The sequence below is a fragment of the Eschrichtius robustus genome, chromosome 16 (assembly GCF_028021215.1).
Source record: "Eschrichtius robustus isolate mEscRob2 chromosome 16, mEscRob2.pri, whole genome shotgun sequence".
Classification (NCBI taxonomy): domain Eukaryota; kingdom Metazoa; phylum Chordata; class Mammalia; order Artiodactyla; family Eschrichtiidae; genus Eschrichtius; species Eschrichtius robustus.
Genome location: NC_090839.1, coordinates 76496082 through 76514960, shown reverse-complemented (window position 1 = coordinate 76514960; position 18879 = coordinate 76496082). Strand labels below are relative to the sequence as shown.

General features: G+C 47.4%; 1 protein-coding gene and 1 long non-coding RNA gene across 2 annotated transcripts; one reads left to right on the top strand and one right to left on the bottom strand.

Annotated features, from left to right (window-relative positions):
- Positions 1-1527: 1527 nt before the first annotated feature.
- On the bottom strand, positions 1528-5945 carry LOC137750202 (uncharacterized). Its single transcript, XR_011070393.1, has 3 exons — positions 5815-5945; positions 2926-3279; positions 1528-1949 (listed from the first exon to the last, which is right to left on the bottom strand). It is a non-coding gene; the product is annotated as an uncharacterized lncRNA (long non-coding RNA).
- Positions 5174-6615, top strand: NUPR1 (nuclear protein 1, transcriptional regulator). The gene is made up of 3 exons (XM_068524563.1): positions 5174-5440; positions 5845-5994; positions 6327-6615. Exons 1-2 carry the CDS (start codon positions 5329-5331, stop codon positions 5979-5981), a joined length of 249 nt encoding a protein of 82 aa, XP_068380664.1. The 5' UTR covers positions 5174-5328; the 3' UTR covers positions 5982-5994; positions 6327-6615.
- The last annotated feature ends 12264 nt before the right edge of the window (positions 6616-18879 follow it).

The following is an 18879-nucleotide window of genomic DNA, read 5'->3' as shown; positions in this document are numbered from 1 at the left end:
TCCTGGTCTATCTGACTTCTGCTCTTCCTTTCCAGTACAGCTAACACATGACCTTCTCTGGGAGTTACTCACAGGTCTGGATTAGGTGCACCTTGCAGCTTGAATGTGCTTTTTTCACATTACTTATTACACTGTATGGTACCATGTTGGACACTAGCCTGTCTATGACCTAGTTGGGTGTGGGTACCATGTTCTGCTTTTATGTCCCAGCACCAAGCAAGTGCCTGGCATATGGTTAATGCCCTAACATATGTAGAGTGGAGAATGTCAGCCTCTCTGGTCCTTACTTCCTCATCTGTTAAATGGGGTTGGGTTTGCTGATCTCTAGGGAGACTTCCAGTAATAGAATTTCGTATTCTAAAGTCTTCTACTATTGTTTTATCTGGTCATGTATCTTCCTTAGTTACCAGGAGAAATGTGTGACACCTGTATTATGCTGACAACAATGTATTACTCATTATCTCTATTATTTCAATAAATGTAATGCAAAATTTTGGATTATAGGATACATGATGTTCTGTCGACTACTTTTTTCATTTAACAATGATTTATGGACAACTTTCTCATCAGGGCTAGAGATATAGCTTATTCTTTTTAATGGCTACAGAATATTTCACAGAAGGGTGTTGATCAGTTGCATACCGATGGACACTTAAGTTGTTTCCTGTTTTTCACGCTACAAACAAGGCTGGGAGCATTTCTTTTTTTTAAATAAATTTATCTATTTATTTATTTTGGCTGTGTTGGGTCTTTGTTGCTGCGCACGGGCTTTCTCTGGCTGTGGCGAGCGGGGGCTACTCTTCGTTGCAGTGCGCGGGCTTCTCGTTGCGGTAGCTTCACTTGTTGCAGAGCACGGGCTCTAGGCACACGGGCTTCAGAAGCTGCAGCACGTGGGCTCAGTAGTTGTGGCTCGTGGGCTTAGTTGCTGCGCGGCATGTGGGATCTTCCCGGACCAGGGCTCGAACCCGTGTCCCCTGTGTTGGCAGGCGGATTCTTAACCACTCCGCCACCAGGGAAGACCTGGGAGCATTTCTATAGGAGACTTCTCAGGGGGTATGTGCATTTAACATTCTTATCAATATTGCATCCGTTTATACTCAAGGTGATGTTATCACACAGTCAAGAATAATTCCAAGCACAGCAGCCAAGCTTGAGGGTTTCTCTGGACTTGGGGCTATAAGGTCATACAGACGTATCTTGTTTCACCTCCTTGAAGCTTCTTGAGTCCCCTTGGTATACAGTGATGTCACCAACTCACCTTGATGACATATCCTGCCTTCAAGGGACGCTCCTGATCCTTTGAGCCAAAGACCTCTACACATCCCTCAGGCTATCCAGGCTTTCCTGACTTGGATGGTTTAGCTCCTGGAGTTGGGCATGTCTTGCTGTCTTTCTCACAGTGGTTCTTGTTCAAGCTTCACTGCCTCCAGGAAGTGTGCCCTGATCCTCTCCCAACCCCCTCCACCTGCCCCACCCCATGCCCTGCTGGGTTAGGTGCCCTCTGGAGAGCTCCCCCAGCCCCCTGTGTTTACTCCAGGCTGATCATACTGGGTTGTAATAGGCATGCTTGGCAATCTCCTGGAATGTCATGAAGGTATAGTCATAAGCAGAAAGAAAATAAACTTCCTTGTAGCTGGCCTATGGTTAATGGCCTAACCACACCTGGAGGCAAGGGGATGGAAAACACGCCTCTTGACTTTTCCCATTGAGTCATCTTTTGGATCCTATAGGTCCAGCTGATGGGTTCCCCAAAGTCCCTTCTCTCTTGGGCACCCTCCCTCTGCCTGCCCCTCCCCCCAGAGTCTAGACTTCATTCTTCCAGCATGTGCACGATCAAGGCCAGAGAGACCTTCTTTTCTGGCTCCATGAAGGACAGTCGCATGTCTTCACAGTCCTCTGTGGGACTAGGATTGGGCCTCTCTGTTTCTTCAGAACAGAGCATCTGGAAGCTGAAAAAACAATATTGATCTCAGCATAGCTCTATGTATTCAACTAGTCATTTATTGAGCGCTGACTGTGTGCCAGGCACCAGGGATAAGATGGACAAGATTCCTGCTACCATGAATAACGATAATGAGAGCTAACATTATTTAACGCTTACTATGATCTAGGTACCGTGCTAAGTCTTTATAAAAATTGGTCCCTTAATCCTCACAACAATCCTCCTAGGTAGGTACAATTATTAATCTCATTTTACAAATGAGGAAACCAAGGCACAGAGAGGCTAAATAACTTGTCTAAGGGCATACAATTGGTAGAACCAAAGTTTGGACCCAGGCAGTCCCGCTTCAGAGCCTACTCCTTTATTTTTTAAATTATTTTATTTTATTTATTTATTTATTTTAGCTGCACTGGGTCTTTGTTGTGGTGCACGGGCTCTCTAGTTGCCATTTGTGGGATCTTAGTTCCCCGACCAGGGATTGAACCCCGGCCCCCCACACTGGGAGTGTGGAATCTTAGCCATTGGACCACCAGGGAAGTCCCAGAGCCTACTCCTTTAACTGCTAACTAAACTAAACCAGTGACTGTATTCTAGTGGGGACAAATCATGGAGAAGTAAACAAATAAAAAAGAGATTTTTGATTAGTAATAACTGAATGCCATGGAGAAAGTAAAATGAAAGGGTAATGTACTGAGGGGATGCATGGTATTTTGGATAGGAATGTGCACTAATCTTGCTGAAGACCCACCTCCCCCAGAGCTTCCAGAGGGCGCAGTATGTAGTTCTGTGCATCTTCAGTACCTGGCCTGGTCCCAAGCAAGCACTGACTGTTTGGGAGGAAGGGAGGAATAAGGAAACCCTGACAGACGCCTCCATACACACAGCTGTCAAACCTTTGCCAGTGTTTGGTCAGCTGTGCTGACTTAGAACGAGCCCCGGAACTAGGGTCAGGTAGACCGTGGGAGGAATCCTTCACCACTCACCAGCCGTGTGACCTTGAGCAAGTCACTCTCTGAGCCTCGGTTTTCCTTCTTCGAAGACTGGGGGAAATAGCAGTACACCCCGAGCCGGGTCTGGAGGAAGCCCTTTCACATACCAGGGGCTGTCGCCGTTCTCCCTTTACAGATGAGCAGACTGAAGCTCAGAATTGGGCTCAGGATCTCGCAGCTGGTAACCCAGAGTCCTGGTGGCAGAAGTGAATGAGCGAAAGACCGTCCCCTAGAGGTAGCTCGGGAATTTTGTGGGCGTGTTCTCCGTAGTCACAATGACCTCAGGTCGGAGCAGGACAGTCCCACAACCCGAACGACGTTGGACTGTCCTGCTAGACATTCACGAAGCTATTAAAAATACAAAAAACAAAAAAAAAAACTTATTTCAATGACCCGACCCCACCCCATCTCATGTCATGCTAGAGGGAATGATTTTGCTACTACACTTAGAGATAAAGCCCACTACTTTGCAAGACCTCCGTATTTCCTAATTTCTCCACCTTAAATTGCCTTGGTCTGTTTGTGGTTTTTGGTGTTTTTTTTGTTTTTTGTTTTTCTTTTTGGCTGCACCGGGTCTTGGTTGCAGCATGCAGACTCTTAGTTTTGGCATGCGGGATCTAGTTCCCCGACCAGGGATCGCAAACCCAGGCCCCCGGCATTGAGATCCTGGAGTCTTACTCACTGGACCACCAGGGAAGTTCCAGTATGTTTGTTATTTCTGTTTAAGTTATGGTTGTTTTCCTCTTTCTCTTATCATCTGGTCTGTTATTATTATCCCCACTCTGTTTTTATTTAAGCGTCCTCTTGTGTTCACTTTCATTTCCTGGGTGTTAAAGAACTCACAAATCACCCAAATCTGGAAAACAGAAGCTAAACTTAATTCTGGCTCAGGCCAGGGAGAAGACCAAGCCGAAGTTATGCTTCTTGTTCTGCAGAGGACAAGAGCGGGTTATTACTGGGTTATAATTCGGGGAAGAATGGAATTTAGGTAACATTGAGATGAAACAGTGTTTCAATGGGCTCACAGCAAAGTGGGAATGTGAGCAGGGAATTAACACCTGCCCTGGGCTGAGAAGGTCCTCTTGCACTGGAAACCACAGAGTTTAAAAAAAAAAAAAAAAAAAGTGGAATGTTGTGCCTGCTTCCTTCCCTGCCCCTGGTGCTGAAGCCTCAGTTGAAGCATGAGTGGGCAGCCCAGGGTGTGGCCTCTCTGGGTCAATGTGACCCACACAGATCCTTCAGGCAAAAGAGGAAAATTCCACTTTTCCATGTTTCTTATCCAAACCCCTTCTTTTAATTCATATTAAATTAGCACAAACATCTGTTTACTTCACAATGTCTTCTACCTCAGTATATCCATGGTTTGAAATATATATTATTTTATTTTAAATTAATTTCCTTCTATGTCTCCTTTACATTACAGGGGGAGGGCATTATATTGAATTGTTTGGAAACTATGTGATCAACTCATATAGTGCAGCTTACACTGTAGCAGGCACTGTTGCAGGTGCCGTGCCATGGATTATCTCATTTGATCCTCTCCCCAAATCTATGAGGTAGATACAGTTATTATCATTCTCAGTTTATAGAGGAGAAAACTGAGGCACAGAGAGGTAAAGTGACTTGTCCAGGGTCACACAGGATGTAATGGATCAAGGGTTTGAATACAGGGCATCTGGCTCCAGAATCAGCTTAACCACTCTGCTAGCCTCCCTCTCAGGAGTGGGAGATTACCTAGGGACCCCCATTTCAGGATGTTAAGGGGGGTTTCCAAGGTGTTTCTTATAAAAAAGGAGGGTTGGGTGCGATCAGGGTGAGAACCAATGACATAACACAGAGTGTGTTGTACCCTGTCCCAGCTCATTCTTCACTCCATGTTCTGCCACCACGGTCCTGAATCTGAGCCAGAAGTGGGTAGGGGTGAGGGTCAGCTGTGTGGCCATGACCCCCAGCCCAGGAGGGGCATGTGGCAGAGGGCGGGAGATGGATGGGAAGGAGTCAGCCAGGTGAGGCCCTCACTTCCCTGCTGCCCTCGATCCCAAGGGCTGTTTATGCCCAGACCCTGCTTCTTACCTCCCCCCACCCCCAAGGGGCGGGGATCTCCTCAGTGGAAAAATACCCAGCTGGGCGAGCCCCAGTAGAGGGAGGGGTCAAGGGGGGCTGGGACTCAGAGGACCGAGTCTTTTCCCCTCTCGTGACTGATGTTTACTGGGCTGGGTTCTGGGAAAAGGCCAGATTGCATCAGACAGGGCCTGAGGGGCTGGAGCCAGACTGTGGGCTGAGGAGGAGACCTGGCCTTATAAGTTGGGGCCAGTGAATTGGGAGGTGTCAGCAAAGCAGACACAAACAAAGCTTTAGAAGACGAGAGAGAGAGACAGAGACAAACAGACAGACCTTATGGCCACCTTCCCGAGAGCAGACAGCCCGTCCAGGCAGCCTCCAGGCCCAGAGGATGAAGACCCCAACCTGGATGAGTATGACCTCTACAGCCTGGCTCATTCTTACCTGGGTAAGGCCTGGCCCTGCCACCTTCCTGGTCCTTCCATTTCCAATGCCCACCCTCACAAACGGCCTGACCACCCCCCTCCCCAAACTAGGATCCCTCCTTGGGCTCCTGCCCATACATCACCCTTCTCCAGCCTGTTCCCTTGGCCCCTCAAGTCACCCTCTTCTAACCCCTCATCCAGTGCGCTCTGTCCTACTCAGCCCTGGGACCACATGCACTCCTAGAATACTGGAGCAGCAACATCATTCCACACATGGGGAAACAGGGACAATGACGGCCCTAAAGCTACGTGGTGATGCCCCCCAGCCTCCCGACTTTAACCCGAGCTCTTTCCACCCCTGCCCTCTGGACCCCCTGCGGCTCACGCCTCTGCCCACCTCACCACCGACTCTCGCCTCGGTTCCCAGGAGTGGGAGGCCGGAAAGGTCGCACCAAGAGAGAAGCCGCCGCCAATACCAACCGTCACAGCCCCGGTGGGCACGAGAGGAAGCTGGTGACCAAGCTCCAGAACACGGAGCGGAAAAAGCGAGGGGCACGGTCCTGAGACAGAACTCGAGGTAAGGCGTCAGGGGGCCCCGCCCGCAGCACCAGTAGAGGTCTCTCTGCCTGGAAAGGACAGGCCTGAATGGGTGAGGTTGGGTGGGAGGAGGGATCCAAGAATTGTTGTCTCAACCTAGAATAAAATGAGAGAGACTTCTGAGTTTCCTAGTGACCAGAGCAAAGGGAGAAACAGACCCTTTCCAACTGGAGCAAAATTTGGTTTACAAAGAGGGAAACTGAGGCCCAGAGAGGGTAGGGTCCTTCTCTGGAGTCACGGAGCAAGTGAGCAGGAGAGGCAGAATTAGAACCCAGGCCTCTGTGCTTTCACCACCTGCTTTCCTTCCCCCAGATGAGGTCAGAGCACGGACACCCCACAGCGATGGAGACAGAACTGCGAAGAATCAGCCCCTGGGGGCGGGATCCAGGCCTGCTTGCCCCCGCCCCCAGGACTTAGCCCACCTGACTGAGGTTCCGAGGGGCCACCAACAAAGCAGCCCCGACCCCAGAAAAAGGACAAGATGGGGAACAAGAGGCAGAGAATAGAGAGAGGCAGAATCATGAAGGTACCCCTCAAAAAGAAAGAAGAAACCGGAGCTCCCCAGGGTGACAGCGACAATAAACAAAGTACAGCAGCTGCAGCCTGTGTGTGTGTTTTTGTCCTCTCTCTTTGTGTGGCTTTTTGGGTACACATTTCTGCCTGCAAGTGTCTGCATTTGCATGAACCAATGAGAGCATTTTGGTGAGTGTTTTTGTTTTTGGTTGTGTGTCTGGGAAGGGGTGTTTCTAATTTTGTATGGGCGTAGAGGTGAGCTTTTTTTTTTTTTTGTATACATGTGTTTTGGTGCATATGTTTCTGTGGTTTCTTATGAGGTGCAAGGGAATTTCCTCTGTTTCTTTTTTTTTTTTTTTTTTTTTTTGAAATTCAGGTTCTTTTATTTATTTATTTATTTATGACTGTGTTGAGTCTTCGTTTCTGTGCGAGGGCCTTCTCTAGTTGCGGCAAGTGGGGACCACTCTTCATCACGGTGCGCAGGCCTCTCACCATCGCGGCCTCTCTTGTTGCGGAGCACAGGCTCCAGACGCGCAGGCTCAGTAATTGTGGCTCACGGGCCCAGTCGCTCCGCGGCATGTGGGATCTTCCCAGACCAGGGCTCGAACCCGTGTCCCCTGCATTGGCAGGCAGATTCTCAACCACTGCGCCACCAGGGAAGCCCTCCTCTGTTTCTTTGTAACGCTTCCCATGAAACAAGCCCCCTCCCCAGCTTCTCTCCATTTTTGGAATAACAATCTTGTTGTTTATGTTGTATTCATATAAAACCACCTTTTGAAGTGACTGTTATTTATTGATGCCATCTGCAAAATGGCAAAAACTGAGATTTAAAACATTAAGGGAGGGGCTTCCCTGGTGGCGCAGTGGTTAAGAATCCGCCTGCAAATGCAGGGGACACGGGTTCGAGCCCTGGTCCAGGAAGATCCCACATGCTGCAGAGCAACTAAGCCCGTGTGCCACAGCTACTGAGCCTGCGTGCCACAACTACAGAAGCCCATGCACCTAGAGCCCGTGCTCTGCAACAAGAGAAGCCACCACAATGAGAAGCCTGAGCACCGCAACAAACAGTAGCCCCTGCTCGCTGCAACTAGAGAAAGCCTGCGCGCAGCAGCGAAGAGCCAACGCAGCCAAAAATAAATAAATAAAATAAATAAATTTATAAAAGAAAAAAAATTAAGGGATTTGCCCCAAGTTATTCAGGGCTCAAATTCAAGGATTCTTATTGTCCTCTAGTGTGAGGTGGGTCCCTTTGCCAAGGGGGCTGCCAGGACAGGGTTCTGGAAAGTCAGCTGAGGAGGAAGATTCTTACCTAGTGTTAATCAGTCTTGGAGCCAGACTTCCAGAAGAATGTGGAGCAAATAAGAGGTGTGATGGGAGCTGCGAGGATGTATTGATTGAGGTAGAGACTTAGGTTGCTGTAATGAAGACTCAAACGAAACAGGATAGAAAATTCTTTCTCTGTTACATAACAGCTCCAAGGGTCAGTACTCCTGGGCTAAAATGGCAGCTCCATTGTGGCAGGAATTCCAGCTACTTCTGGCTCATCTTTCTGCCACCCTTAAAACATGGCTACCACTTTGCAGTCCGACCTAGCTGCTCCAGTACCTGCCATCTCATCTGCATTCAGCTTATGTAAATGGAGTGGGGAAGGGACCAGGGGAGACCACACTTATTTATTTATTTATTTATTTAAAATTTACTTATTTTATTTATTTATTTTTAGCTGTGTTGGGTCTTCATTGCTGCGTGCAGGCTTCCTCTAGTTGTGGCAAGTGGGGGCTACTCTTTGTTGTGGTACGCGGCCTTCTCATTGTGGTGGCTTCTCTTGTTGGGGAGCACGGGCTCTAGGCACGTGGGCTTCAGTAGTTGTAGCACTCAGCCTCAGTAGTTGTGGCTTGCGGGCTCTAGAGCACAGGCTCAGTAGTTGTGGCACACAGGCTTAGTTGCTCCGCGGCATGTGGGATCTTCCTGGACCGGGGCTCGAACCCATGTCCCCTGCATTGGCAAGCGGATTCTTAACCACTGCACCACCAGGGAAGCCCACACTAATTTATTTTTAAGGCCATAACCTAAAAGCAGAACACATCACATCTGCTCAGAATTTAGACACATAACCATGCCCAACTACAGGAGAGGTTGGGACATGTAGTATTTAACTACTTAGCCACGTGCTAGCCAAAACTGGGGGAGGGCAGGGTTTTATTATTAAAGGAAGCAGGAGACAGTGAATATCAGAAAAAACTAGCAAGCAGCAAGGGGTAAAGGGTGGCCCTCAGTCTAGCCCTGGGCATAGCCTTTTTCCTTTTCTCCCATCCCTTCCTAGGCTGCAAAACTTGGAGTTAATTGTTCTTAGGGACCCAAGAATATGGACAGAGGAATAAGGCAGCTGTTGAGCAGTAACAGATGCATAGCTTGAACCTTTAAGAACCTTTATCCATCAGCCTCCCCTGAGTCCAACCTAATAACAGTTGGACTGTGTTAGGAAGAACACACTGTGTTAGGAAGATAACACTGTTATCTGACTTGGGAGGGACGTTAAAAGGCATCTAATCCAACCTCACCCCACTTCACGCTGGGATACTCTCTGCTTGCTTGAATACCACTAGGGGTAGGAAAATTGCTGCCTTTGTGTTGCCTGATTCCTTCTCAGGGTCACTCCTTAATGTGAGCTGAAATCTGATTCTCCCACCTGCCCCTTGAGCAAGCTTCTGTTTTCTGGTCCTTTCTGTCTGAGATGCTTTTAATCCCACCCATCCTGCAAGGCTCAGATCTTCAAAGTCTTCTCCTACTTGCCCTCCACCACCTGACTCCTTGCCCCCACCCCAGGGAGAGACCTTCTCTGGGATGGCACCCACAGCAAAACTACGCCCAGAATCTCACAGTCATTTTGGCATACAGCTCCTTCAGACTTTCCCTCGAACCCCTCTTTCCATGACAGATTATTTATTCATTCAGTTCATGTTTATTGGATGCCTACTCTATTACCAGGACCTGGCTGAAGACAGGCATGCAAGGAGGGACAAATGGGACCCTGATAGGATTGGAACCACGCCTTAGGGTCAGTGTCAGCTCTTGAACTCAGGAGGCAAATGGCAGGAGCATCACTGGGCAGTAGCTCTCTGCCGAGGACAGGTCTGTGCATCAGCTTCAGAAAATCATAGCAACAGCTCCCATGCATTGGGCTACTACTCTGTGATGCATGTTTTATAGACATTATCCCATTTAATCCTTACAATAACCCAATAGGCATAGTATTATTGATCCCATTTTACAGACCAGAAAACCGAGGTTCAGAGAAGTAATTTCGCCAACGTCTCACAGCTGCAACCTGCAGAAGCTGGGACTTTAAAATCCGGTCTGGGGCTTCCCTGGTGGCGCAGTGGTTAAGAATCCGCCTGCCAATGCAGGGGACACGGGTTCAAGCACTGGTCCGGGAAGATCCCACATGCTGCGGAGCAACTAAGCCCGTGTGCCACAACTACTGAGCCTGTGCTCTAGAGCCTGCGAGCCACAACTACTGAGCCCGCGCGCAACAACTACTGAAGCCCGCGTGCCTAGAGCTCATGCTCCGCAACAAGAGAAGCCACCACAATAAGAAGGCCGCGTACCACAACAAAGAGTAGCCCTGACTCGCTGCAACTAGAGAAAGCCCACACTCAGCAGCGAAGACCCAACGCAGCCAAAAATTAAAAAAAAATAAATATATTTATAAAAAAATAAATCAGGTCTGTCTGATTTTCAAAGTTTGGGTTACACCCTTTTTTGACTATATACCTGAGAAGAACTATGTACTGACAATGAGGAATCCTAGATGCTAGTTAATTTCTAGTCAATTACTCCAGTGTGAGCCTCAGTTTCCCCACCTGTCAATTGCTGAGACTATCCTCTCGTCTATCAACTTCAAAGGAGAAAACAGGCTGGGGAGTGTTGTGTCTCTAGCGGGACATGGCTACTCCCTGGGTAATGGGTCCTTTGACACTTGCCAGGAGGCTCCACACATCACCCCTCACTCCTGGCCTCTGATTGGCCTTCCCTGGCCTTGGCCTTCCCTGGCACAGCCTCTGCCTGGGAGGCCTTTAAGTGGCTGTTCCAGGAACCAGACCATTCTTGGAATTACAGAACGTTCAGATCTGTAGAGCCCCACTCTTTTTCCTTTGTGGAAGGGGAAATCATGGCCCAGGGTGCAGGAGCCTGGGCCTGGCTTAAACTACATGAAGACTAGGGATCCTATCAGGATGAGAACCCTCCAAAACCTCCCTCTTCTGTTCCATTCTTTTGTCATTTCCTGGTTGTATGTAATACCTGTTTCCCCAATTTCTTTGGTTCCTCCTGAGCACTGGAGAGCTGATTGACCTCTCTTTCCCCGCAGGGGCTTATGGAAATTTCCCGTCAGGTTGCCACAATCCAAAGGATTCCTGGCTCCTTTATGTGCTTGTCTTCATCCGCCCACTCCTTTCTCAGAGGCCAGCTCTCAGATTTCTATTTTTTAAAATTTCAGAATCACCCAAAGTTGATTTTCAACCAGCACTTTCTTAAAAAATTTTATTTATTTATTTATTTATGGCTGTGCCGTGTCTTCGTTTCTGCGCAAGGGCCTTCTCCAGTTGCGGAGAGCGGGGGCCACTCTTCATCGTGGTGCGCGGGCCTCGCACCATCGCGGCCTCTCTTGTTGCCAAGCACAGGCTCCCGACGCGCAGGCTCAGTAGTTGTGGCTCACGGGCCCAGTTGCTCCGTGGCATGTGGGATCTTCCCAGACCAGGGCTCGAACCCGTGTCCCCTGCATTGGCAGGCGGACTCTCAACCACTGCGCCACCAGGGAAGCCCTCAACCAGCACTTTTTAAAGGTGATACTAATAACATAGTCCTAGATACCATTATTGATTACCTGCCTCAGGGTTTTCCCAGCTTTACCATCCACACAGCACTTTTGTGATTTCTGCCCTATGTGCATTCAAGCTACATCATTATTTACTTAACATTTTATTTATTATTTTTTTTAAAGATTAACTATTTATTTCTGGCTAAGGATTTTGATGACATCTCATATTCTGTTTTGAACAATTTGTATGTACATATATGCACAAGGAGAGAATGTTAAAGTTGTTATTTTTTCAACTTCTTTTTTTATTTTGGCTCCGTTGGGTCTTCGTTGCTGAGTATGTACTTTCTCTAGTTGCAGCAAGCAGGGGCCACTCCTCGTTGCGGTGCGCGGGCTTCTCATTGCGGCGGCTTCTCGATGCAGAAGATCTAGGCACACAGGTTTCAGTAGTTATGGCTCGCGGGCTCTAGAGCGCAAGCTCAGTAGTTGTGGCGCACAGCCTTAGTTGCTCCGCCTGTGGGATCCTCCTGGACCAGGGCTCGAACCCGTGTCCCCTGCATTGGCAGGCGGATTCTTAACCACTGGGCCACCAGGGAAGTCCCTATTTACTTAGCATTTAAAAAATTACCTTCTTACCTTTTTTACTTAAATGTATTTTAAAAGAAACTACATAACCATAACCAAAAATGGAAGCCCACAATCACTTGTCATAATTAGAAAATAACTTTAAAAAGAAACACCTAACTAAAACTTTAAGTCCACCTGTGCACTCTCTATGACAACTTTGTCTATTAAGAGTCATAGGTGTTTAGGCTTCCCTGGTGGTCCAGTGGTTAAGACTCTGTGCTTCTACTGCATGGGGCGCGGGTTAGATCCCTGGTTGGGGAAGTTCTGCACGCCTCAACATGCGGCCAAAAAAAAAAAAAGAGTCATAGGTGTTTACACTTGGGGGAAAAAAACCCAAAAAACAGTTGCTCACGAGCCAAACACTGTGCCAGGAGCTTTGCATACATGGGAGACGGCCTCATTGTAATTACCCAGGAGTTAAAGAAAATATTGCTTCCTGGCTCCCTCTCCCTGATTCTGATTTCACTGGTCTGGGGTATAGCTTGGGCACTGGGATTTTGAAACGTGATTTGAGCTTGCAGTGAAGTTTGAGAATCACATTTATGAAAGATGGTCACAGCAAGAGTTCCCACCCCACGTGCTCTCCTTACAGTATGCCCTTGACCCCTCCCCCCCACATCAAATGGGAGACACGGGACTATGTCTCTTCCTTCTGAACATGGGAGGACTTCTACGACCATGTCTTCTTGACTGACAGAGGACAGTGGAGGTGGTGTTTTCGTGAAACACCATGCGCTTCTACCTTGCTCCCAGCGGTTCTTGGACCCCAGCCACCCTGCTGTGAGGAAGTCCAAGATAGCACACATGAAAGACGATATAGAAAGGTCACATATTGTTGTTGTTCTGGCCTTCAGTCCAGCTGAAGTCCCAGCTGAAAGCCATCCCCAACCTCCAGACATGTGAGTGACAGGAGCCTGCAGATGGGTCCAGCCCCAGCCGTCAAGTCACCTCCAGCAACTGAATCTTCCCAGATGAGGCCTGAGATATTGTGCAGCAGAGACAAGCCACCTCCAATTCCCAACCCGCAGAAACTGGGAGCATAATTAAATGGTTGTTTCATACCATTATGTTTGGGGATGGTTTGTTACACAGCCATAGTGACTGGACCAGCCTTAGAGTCCCCCAGACCCATGTCCAGATCCAGCCTGCAAACTTGGCTGTGACCTGGGACAAGTTATTGTTTACCCCGCATCTTAATTTCCTCATCTGTAAACACTCACCTCCCAGAATGGTGTTTTGTTGTTGTTGTTGCTGTTGTTTGTTTTTTGGGTTTTTTGCGGCTTGCAGGATCTTAGTTCCCTGACCAGGGATTGAACCTGGGCCCGGGCCCTCGGCAGTGAAAGCAGCAAAAGCCTGGATTCCTAACCACTGGACCGCCAGGGAATTCCCACCTCCCGGAACGGTTTTGAGAATGCAAGGAAACTGTGTTTTTCAAGTCCTTAGCAGGGTACCCGAAAAAAAACTTAAAAAGGCGGCACAGTGGCAGCAGACAGCGTGGGCTCCGGGCCCAGACTCCATGGGTTCAAGTTCCAGCTCTCTTACCATCTCTGTCTGACCTTGGGCTAGTTACCTGACCTTTCTATGCATCCGTTTCCCCTGGTGTAAAATAGGAGTGCCAATAACATTCAATATAGGATTGTTGCTGTGATTGGGTTAATGTTGTGAAATGCATAGGAAGCATCATGAGAGTGCGCTATTAAAACAAGGATACAGAAACATAGGCCAGGTGTGCAAGAAATGTGATCTGTCTGTTGTTTATTTGAATTGATATTTCCTGTTCCTCTTCTGCTGGCGGCAGGTGTTTGAAGGGGTCAGTTTGTGTTTTTCTCTCTCCTTTTCCCAAGGCTCCCAGTAGCAGAGTTGAGAAGGGGCATGAATCCTCTTGGCCTTGATATCCTCTTGGTACACTGGCATCTGCCAAGACGTCCCCCCTTCTGCCTTTCTGTCCTTTCTGTCTGTTCTTTTTTTTTTTTTTCTTGGTTACGTTGGGTTTTCATCGCTGCGCGTGGGCTTTCTCTAGTTGCGGCGAGTGGGGGGCTACTCTTCGTTGCTGTGCGCGGGCTTCTCATTGCGGTGGCTTCTCTTGTTGCGCGGGGCACGGGCTCTAGAGCGCAGGCTCAGTAGTTGTGGTGCACGGGCTTAGTTGCTCCGCAGCATGTGGGATCTTCCCGGACCAGGGCTCGAACCCGTGTCCCCTGCATTGGCAGGCGGACTCTTTACCACTGCGCCACCAGGGAAGCCCCTTTTCTGTCTGTTCTTGACTGTCAGCCCACACAGCCCCTCCTCTTGGTCTGTGTGCTCTGGGCCACCTCCCACAGCCTTTGTGTCACACTGGGGTGTAGAGGCACTGCTGGGGTCTGTCCACCTGGAAAACGGGGTACAGTTCCTTCCGCCCTCAGATCTCACCAAACTCTTCAGGACAGGCAGGACACAGGCACCCTTTCTTGAGGACACATCTGTTCTAAGATCTCTCTGTGTCCTTTCCAAATTCCTCCTTCCTCCTTGACTTGGGGAGTATTTTAAAATTTGCCCACTCCCCACCCCATCCACCTTGCTCTTGTGTCCTCATGATTCTCTGTGCCTTGAGTCCCCTAAGGCTGTTGAACTAAAAAGGAAACTTCAGTGACATCCTTTTACTGTAGCCATGAATGTCCTCCCTCAGTAATGGGATGAGTGTAAAGGAAGAAGGGGAAAACTCCACCTTGGTTTGTAGATAAAAATATTATACAGCCACAATGACTTTTATTATCACACTGAATATTTACCAAAGCCCTGTGGAAGGGAAAAGACTTGGGTCATGAGTTCACCACCTGTCACAGGCTGAGCCAGGAGTAGACCAGGTGTGCTGACAACCACACCCAAGCTTTCTAGAGTTCTGTGGTCTTCAGGAAGTCTGCGGGGAGCAAGCAAAGAAGCAAGAGCACCTCACCACCCGCCCGCACCGATCCCCTGTGCAAGCAGCCAGCCTTGACAAAGGAGACCATTTCCCAGAGGCTGGACCCGGAACCCAGATCTCTGCACCTTCTTTTCTTTGTAAAACAAGTTCTCTTTGCTTTTCTGATTACAAAAGCAGCTGATGCTGTGGAACAGAAGATAACCCCTAACCTCTTGTTCCGTCCTCTTGACCGAACATGTTCTCCTTCCAACTTTGGCAAAACACTTAAGTTATAAAATTAATCACTTTGTGGAATGTTTGCACCAGCTCTGTGCAACCTTATCCTGTTATCTCTTTTCTGGAGAATAGTTTGGAGAGTTGTCATTTCAACTGTTTAAGGAAAGAATCATTTATTCATGCGACAAATATTTCTAGAGCCAGGGAATATTCTAAAAGCTACGGATACCCTGGTAAATGAGCTCTTTTCTCGTGAAATTTACATTGTAGTGGGGGCAGACAAACGATCACAAGTGAACAAACAAAAACAAGAATTTCCGCCGGCTTGTGCAATTTAAAATGCCTTGGTTAAGGAAAGCCTCACCGAGAAGGTGGCATTGAAGCAAAGACCAGAAGGAAGTTAGGGAGTGATTCATGCTAAAATTCCTGTTTATTTCCTTAAGAGCACGTAGTACCATCTGACATACTGTATATTTACTGATTAATTTATTGTTTAGAGTTAGCGGAGGGGAACACTGGCAGCTAAGAAACCTGAAGCCATAGAGAACAGACTTGTGGTTGCCAAGCGGGGGAGGGGGGAAGGAGAGGGATGGACTGGGAGTCTGGGGTTGGTAGATGTGAACTATTACATTTAGAATGGATAAACAAGGTCCTACGTATAGCACAGGGAACTATATTCAATATCCTGTGATAAACCATAATGGAGAAGAATGTATGTCTGTGTATAACTGAGTCACTTTGCTGTACAGCAGGGATTGGCACAGCATTGTCAATCAACTCTCCTTCAGTAAAAATAAATAAATAAATAAGAAACCAGAGGCCATGAGAAGGGCTGGAGGCTGAGTGACCACAAGCAGAGGGTGAGGGTTGGCAGGGCCCTAGGGGCCAGGCAGGTAGGCCTAAGTGTCCTCTTTTCTGCTTAGGTCTCACCCACCCTCCCTGCAGTCAGGAGCTGCCGCCCCACTCCGTGGAGGAGATACGCCATCTCCACCAGGAGTCTCTGTGGTCATTCTGTCAGAAGGCCTCTCTGTCACCATCCTTCTTACCATGGTTCCCAACTGCCCCTTTGACCCAGTCCATATTCTTGAGTGTGGCATTCCAGGACCTCCATCACCTACCTGTACCTTAGTGTAAGTGCCCCTCTGGTTCCTCTGCTTCAGAGCTGGTACCTGGCACTAAGTAGGTGCACAATAAATATTCACGAATCAGTGCGTCAGAAATAGTCTTGCTTAGCACAGGGAACTATATTCAATATCTCGTAATAAACTATAATGGAAAAGAATCTGAAAAGGTGGGACCTCAGGGCTGGGCCTCTTGCTGTCCCTCATTTCCGGGCCTGGTTTCTGTTTTCTGGTCCCTCTTCATTCCTTTGTTTATTCATTATAGGTCATATGCACTAGGGGTTAAGAGTGTGGACTCTTGTGACTATAGTTGATTACACTGTATTGTATAATTGAAATTTGCTAAGAGAGTAGAACTTAAATGTCCCCCCCCCCCACACACACACACAAAGATAAGTATGTGAGGTGATGGATGTGTTAATTAACTCGACGGGGGCAATCCTTTCACAATGTATATGTATACCAGATCCTCACGTTGTACACTTTGTTATCTTTTTTCTTCCAATTTTATTGAGATACAACTGCATACAACACTGTGTAAGTTTAAGGTGTACAGTGTCATGATATGACTTACATACATCATGAAATGATGGCCACAATAAGTTTAGTGAACATCCATCATCTTATATAGATACCAAATTAAAGAAATAGAAAAAAATTTTTTGTTGTGATGATTGTTGTACACTTTAAATAACTTATAATTTTATTTGTCAATTATAACTCAATAAAGCTGGAAGAAAAAAAAGAGTGTGTACTCTCAAGCCATACTGTTTTGGTTCAAATTTCAGTTCTGTTACTGTCATTTAACCTCAGTTTCATCCTCTGTGAAATGGATTGTTTTGAGGATTACATGATTTTATGCATGTAAAGCCATTAGAACAGTGTCTGACATAGAGAGAAGACTCAGTAAATGCTAACTGCTATACCAGGCAGTAGAGTATAGTGGTTAAGAAAGCCAGATAGGGGCTTCCCTGGTGGCACAGTGGTTAAGAATCTGCCTGCCAATGCAGGGGACACAGGTTCAAGCCGTGGTCCGGGAAGATCCCACATGCCTCAGAGCAACTAAGCCTGTGCACCACAACTACTGAGCCTGTGCTCTAGAGCCAGCGAGCCGCAACTACTGAGCCCATGAGCCACAACTACTGAAGCCCGCGCACCTAAAGCCCATGCTCTGCAACGCGAGAAGCCACCACAGTGAGAAGCCCACACACAGCAATGAAGAGTAGCCCCCGCTCACCACAACTAGAGACAGCCTACGTGCAGCAACGAAGACCCAACGCAGCCAAAAATAAATAAATTAATTGAAAAAAAAAGAAGAAAAGAAAGCATGGGGAATTTCCTGGTGGTCCAGTGGTTAAGACTCTGCACTTTCACTGCAGGGGGAGTGGGTTCAATCCCTGGTCAGGGAACTAAGATCCCCACATGCCCCACGGTGCGCCCAAAAAAAAAAAAAAGCCAGACATCCTGGGTTTAGATCCCAGAGCTGCCATTTACTAGCTCTGTAACCTTGGGCACAAAATCTTAACCTCTCTGGGCCTCAGTTTCCTCTTCTGCGTGAAATGAACACGAATAATAATACCTACAACACACGGTTATTGTGAGAATTAAATGAGCCAATAGTTGAAAAGTGAAAAGTGTCTGGCCTATATAAGCATTTGATTAGATTTTGATTACAATTTTATTCCATTTAGTGTAAGCTCCATGAAGCCAGCACTTTCAGTCGGCTTCATTCACTGCTGTATCTCTAATGCCTAGAACAATGCCTGGGATATGCTGAGTTGCTCAGTAAATATTGATCAAGCAGCTACTCTGTTTTCACGCTGTTCTTTCTCCCTGAAGTGCTCTCTCCCCTGGATCTGACACAGTGTTCTTTCTACTATATAATACTATTTGACTTTGTCATGATTTTTAAAATCTAGTCTGTGATTTTTGACATTGGAAATCAACAGTGAAGGTAGATCCAGGCAGGAGAGGGGACATATGTTACGAGTGGCAGAAACACAATTCAAAATAGCTGAAGCAAAAAAGAGGATTGGCTTGCGAAACTGAACATTTCAGAATTAATTGCTTCAGGAGTGTCTGGATCCAGGAGCTCAAAGTAAATCATCATCACGATTGTCGGCTCCCTCTCCAGCTCTCAGCTCTACTTTCCCATGCACTGACTCCAGTCTGAGGCAGGGTCTTCCCTCATGGCAGATCAGCTTCACAACCTTCCAGTTTAGCACCTCCGCCAAGAGAAAGCCTCTTTCCTGACAGCAAGTCCCTCTCAGTGTGTTGTGTACCCATCCTCGAATCCTTCATTGTAGTGAGAGGTGTGGGGCACCCTGACTCTCTGGGCCTGGGTCATGTGCCCACCATGAGGGTTAGGGATGTCAGCCTCAGGGAGAGAGGATGGATAATTCCCCAAAGGAAAATCCAGATACTTTACTATATTTTTTAATTTAAAAAGAAAGAATAAAAAATAATTTAAAATTTTTAAAAAATAGAAGAATGGTGGGCAGGTGGAAATGACAGACGTCAACCGCATCCCGAGCGAGGCTTTTCTCTCCTTATCCTCTTACCCACTGGCCAGTTGACAATCTTTGTTTATGAGCTCTCAATATATATATATATATATATATATATATATATATATATAAAATACATATATATATATATAATACATACATACAT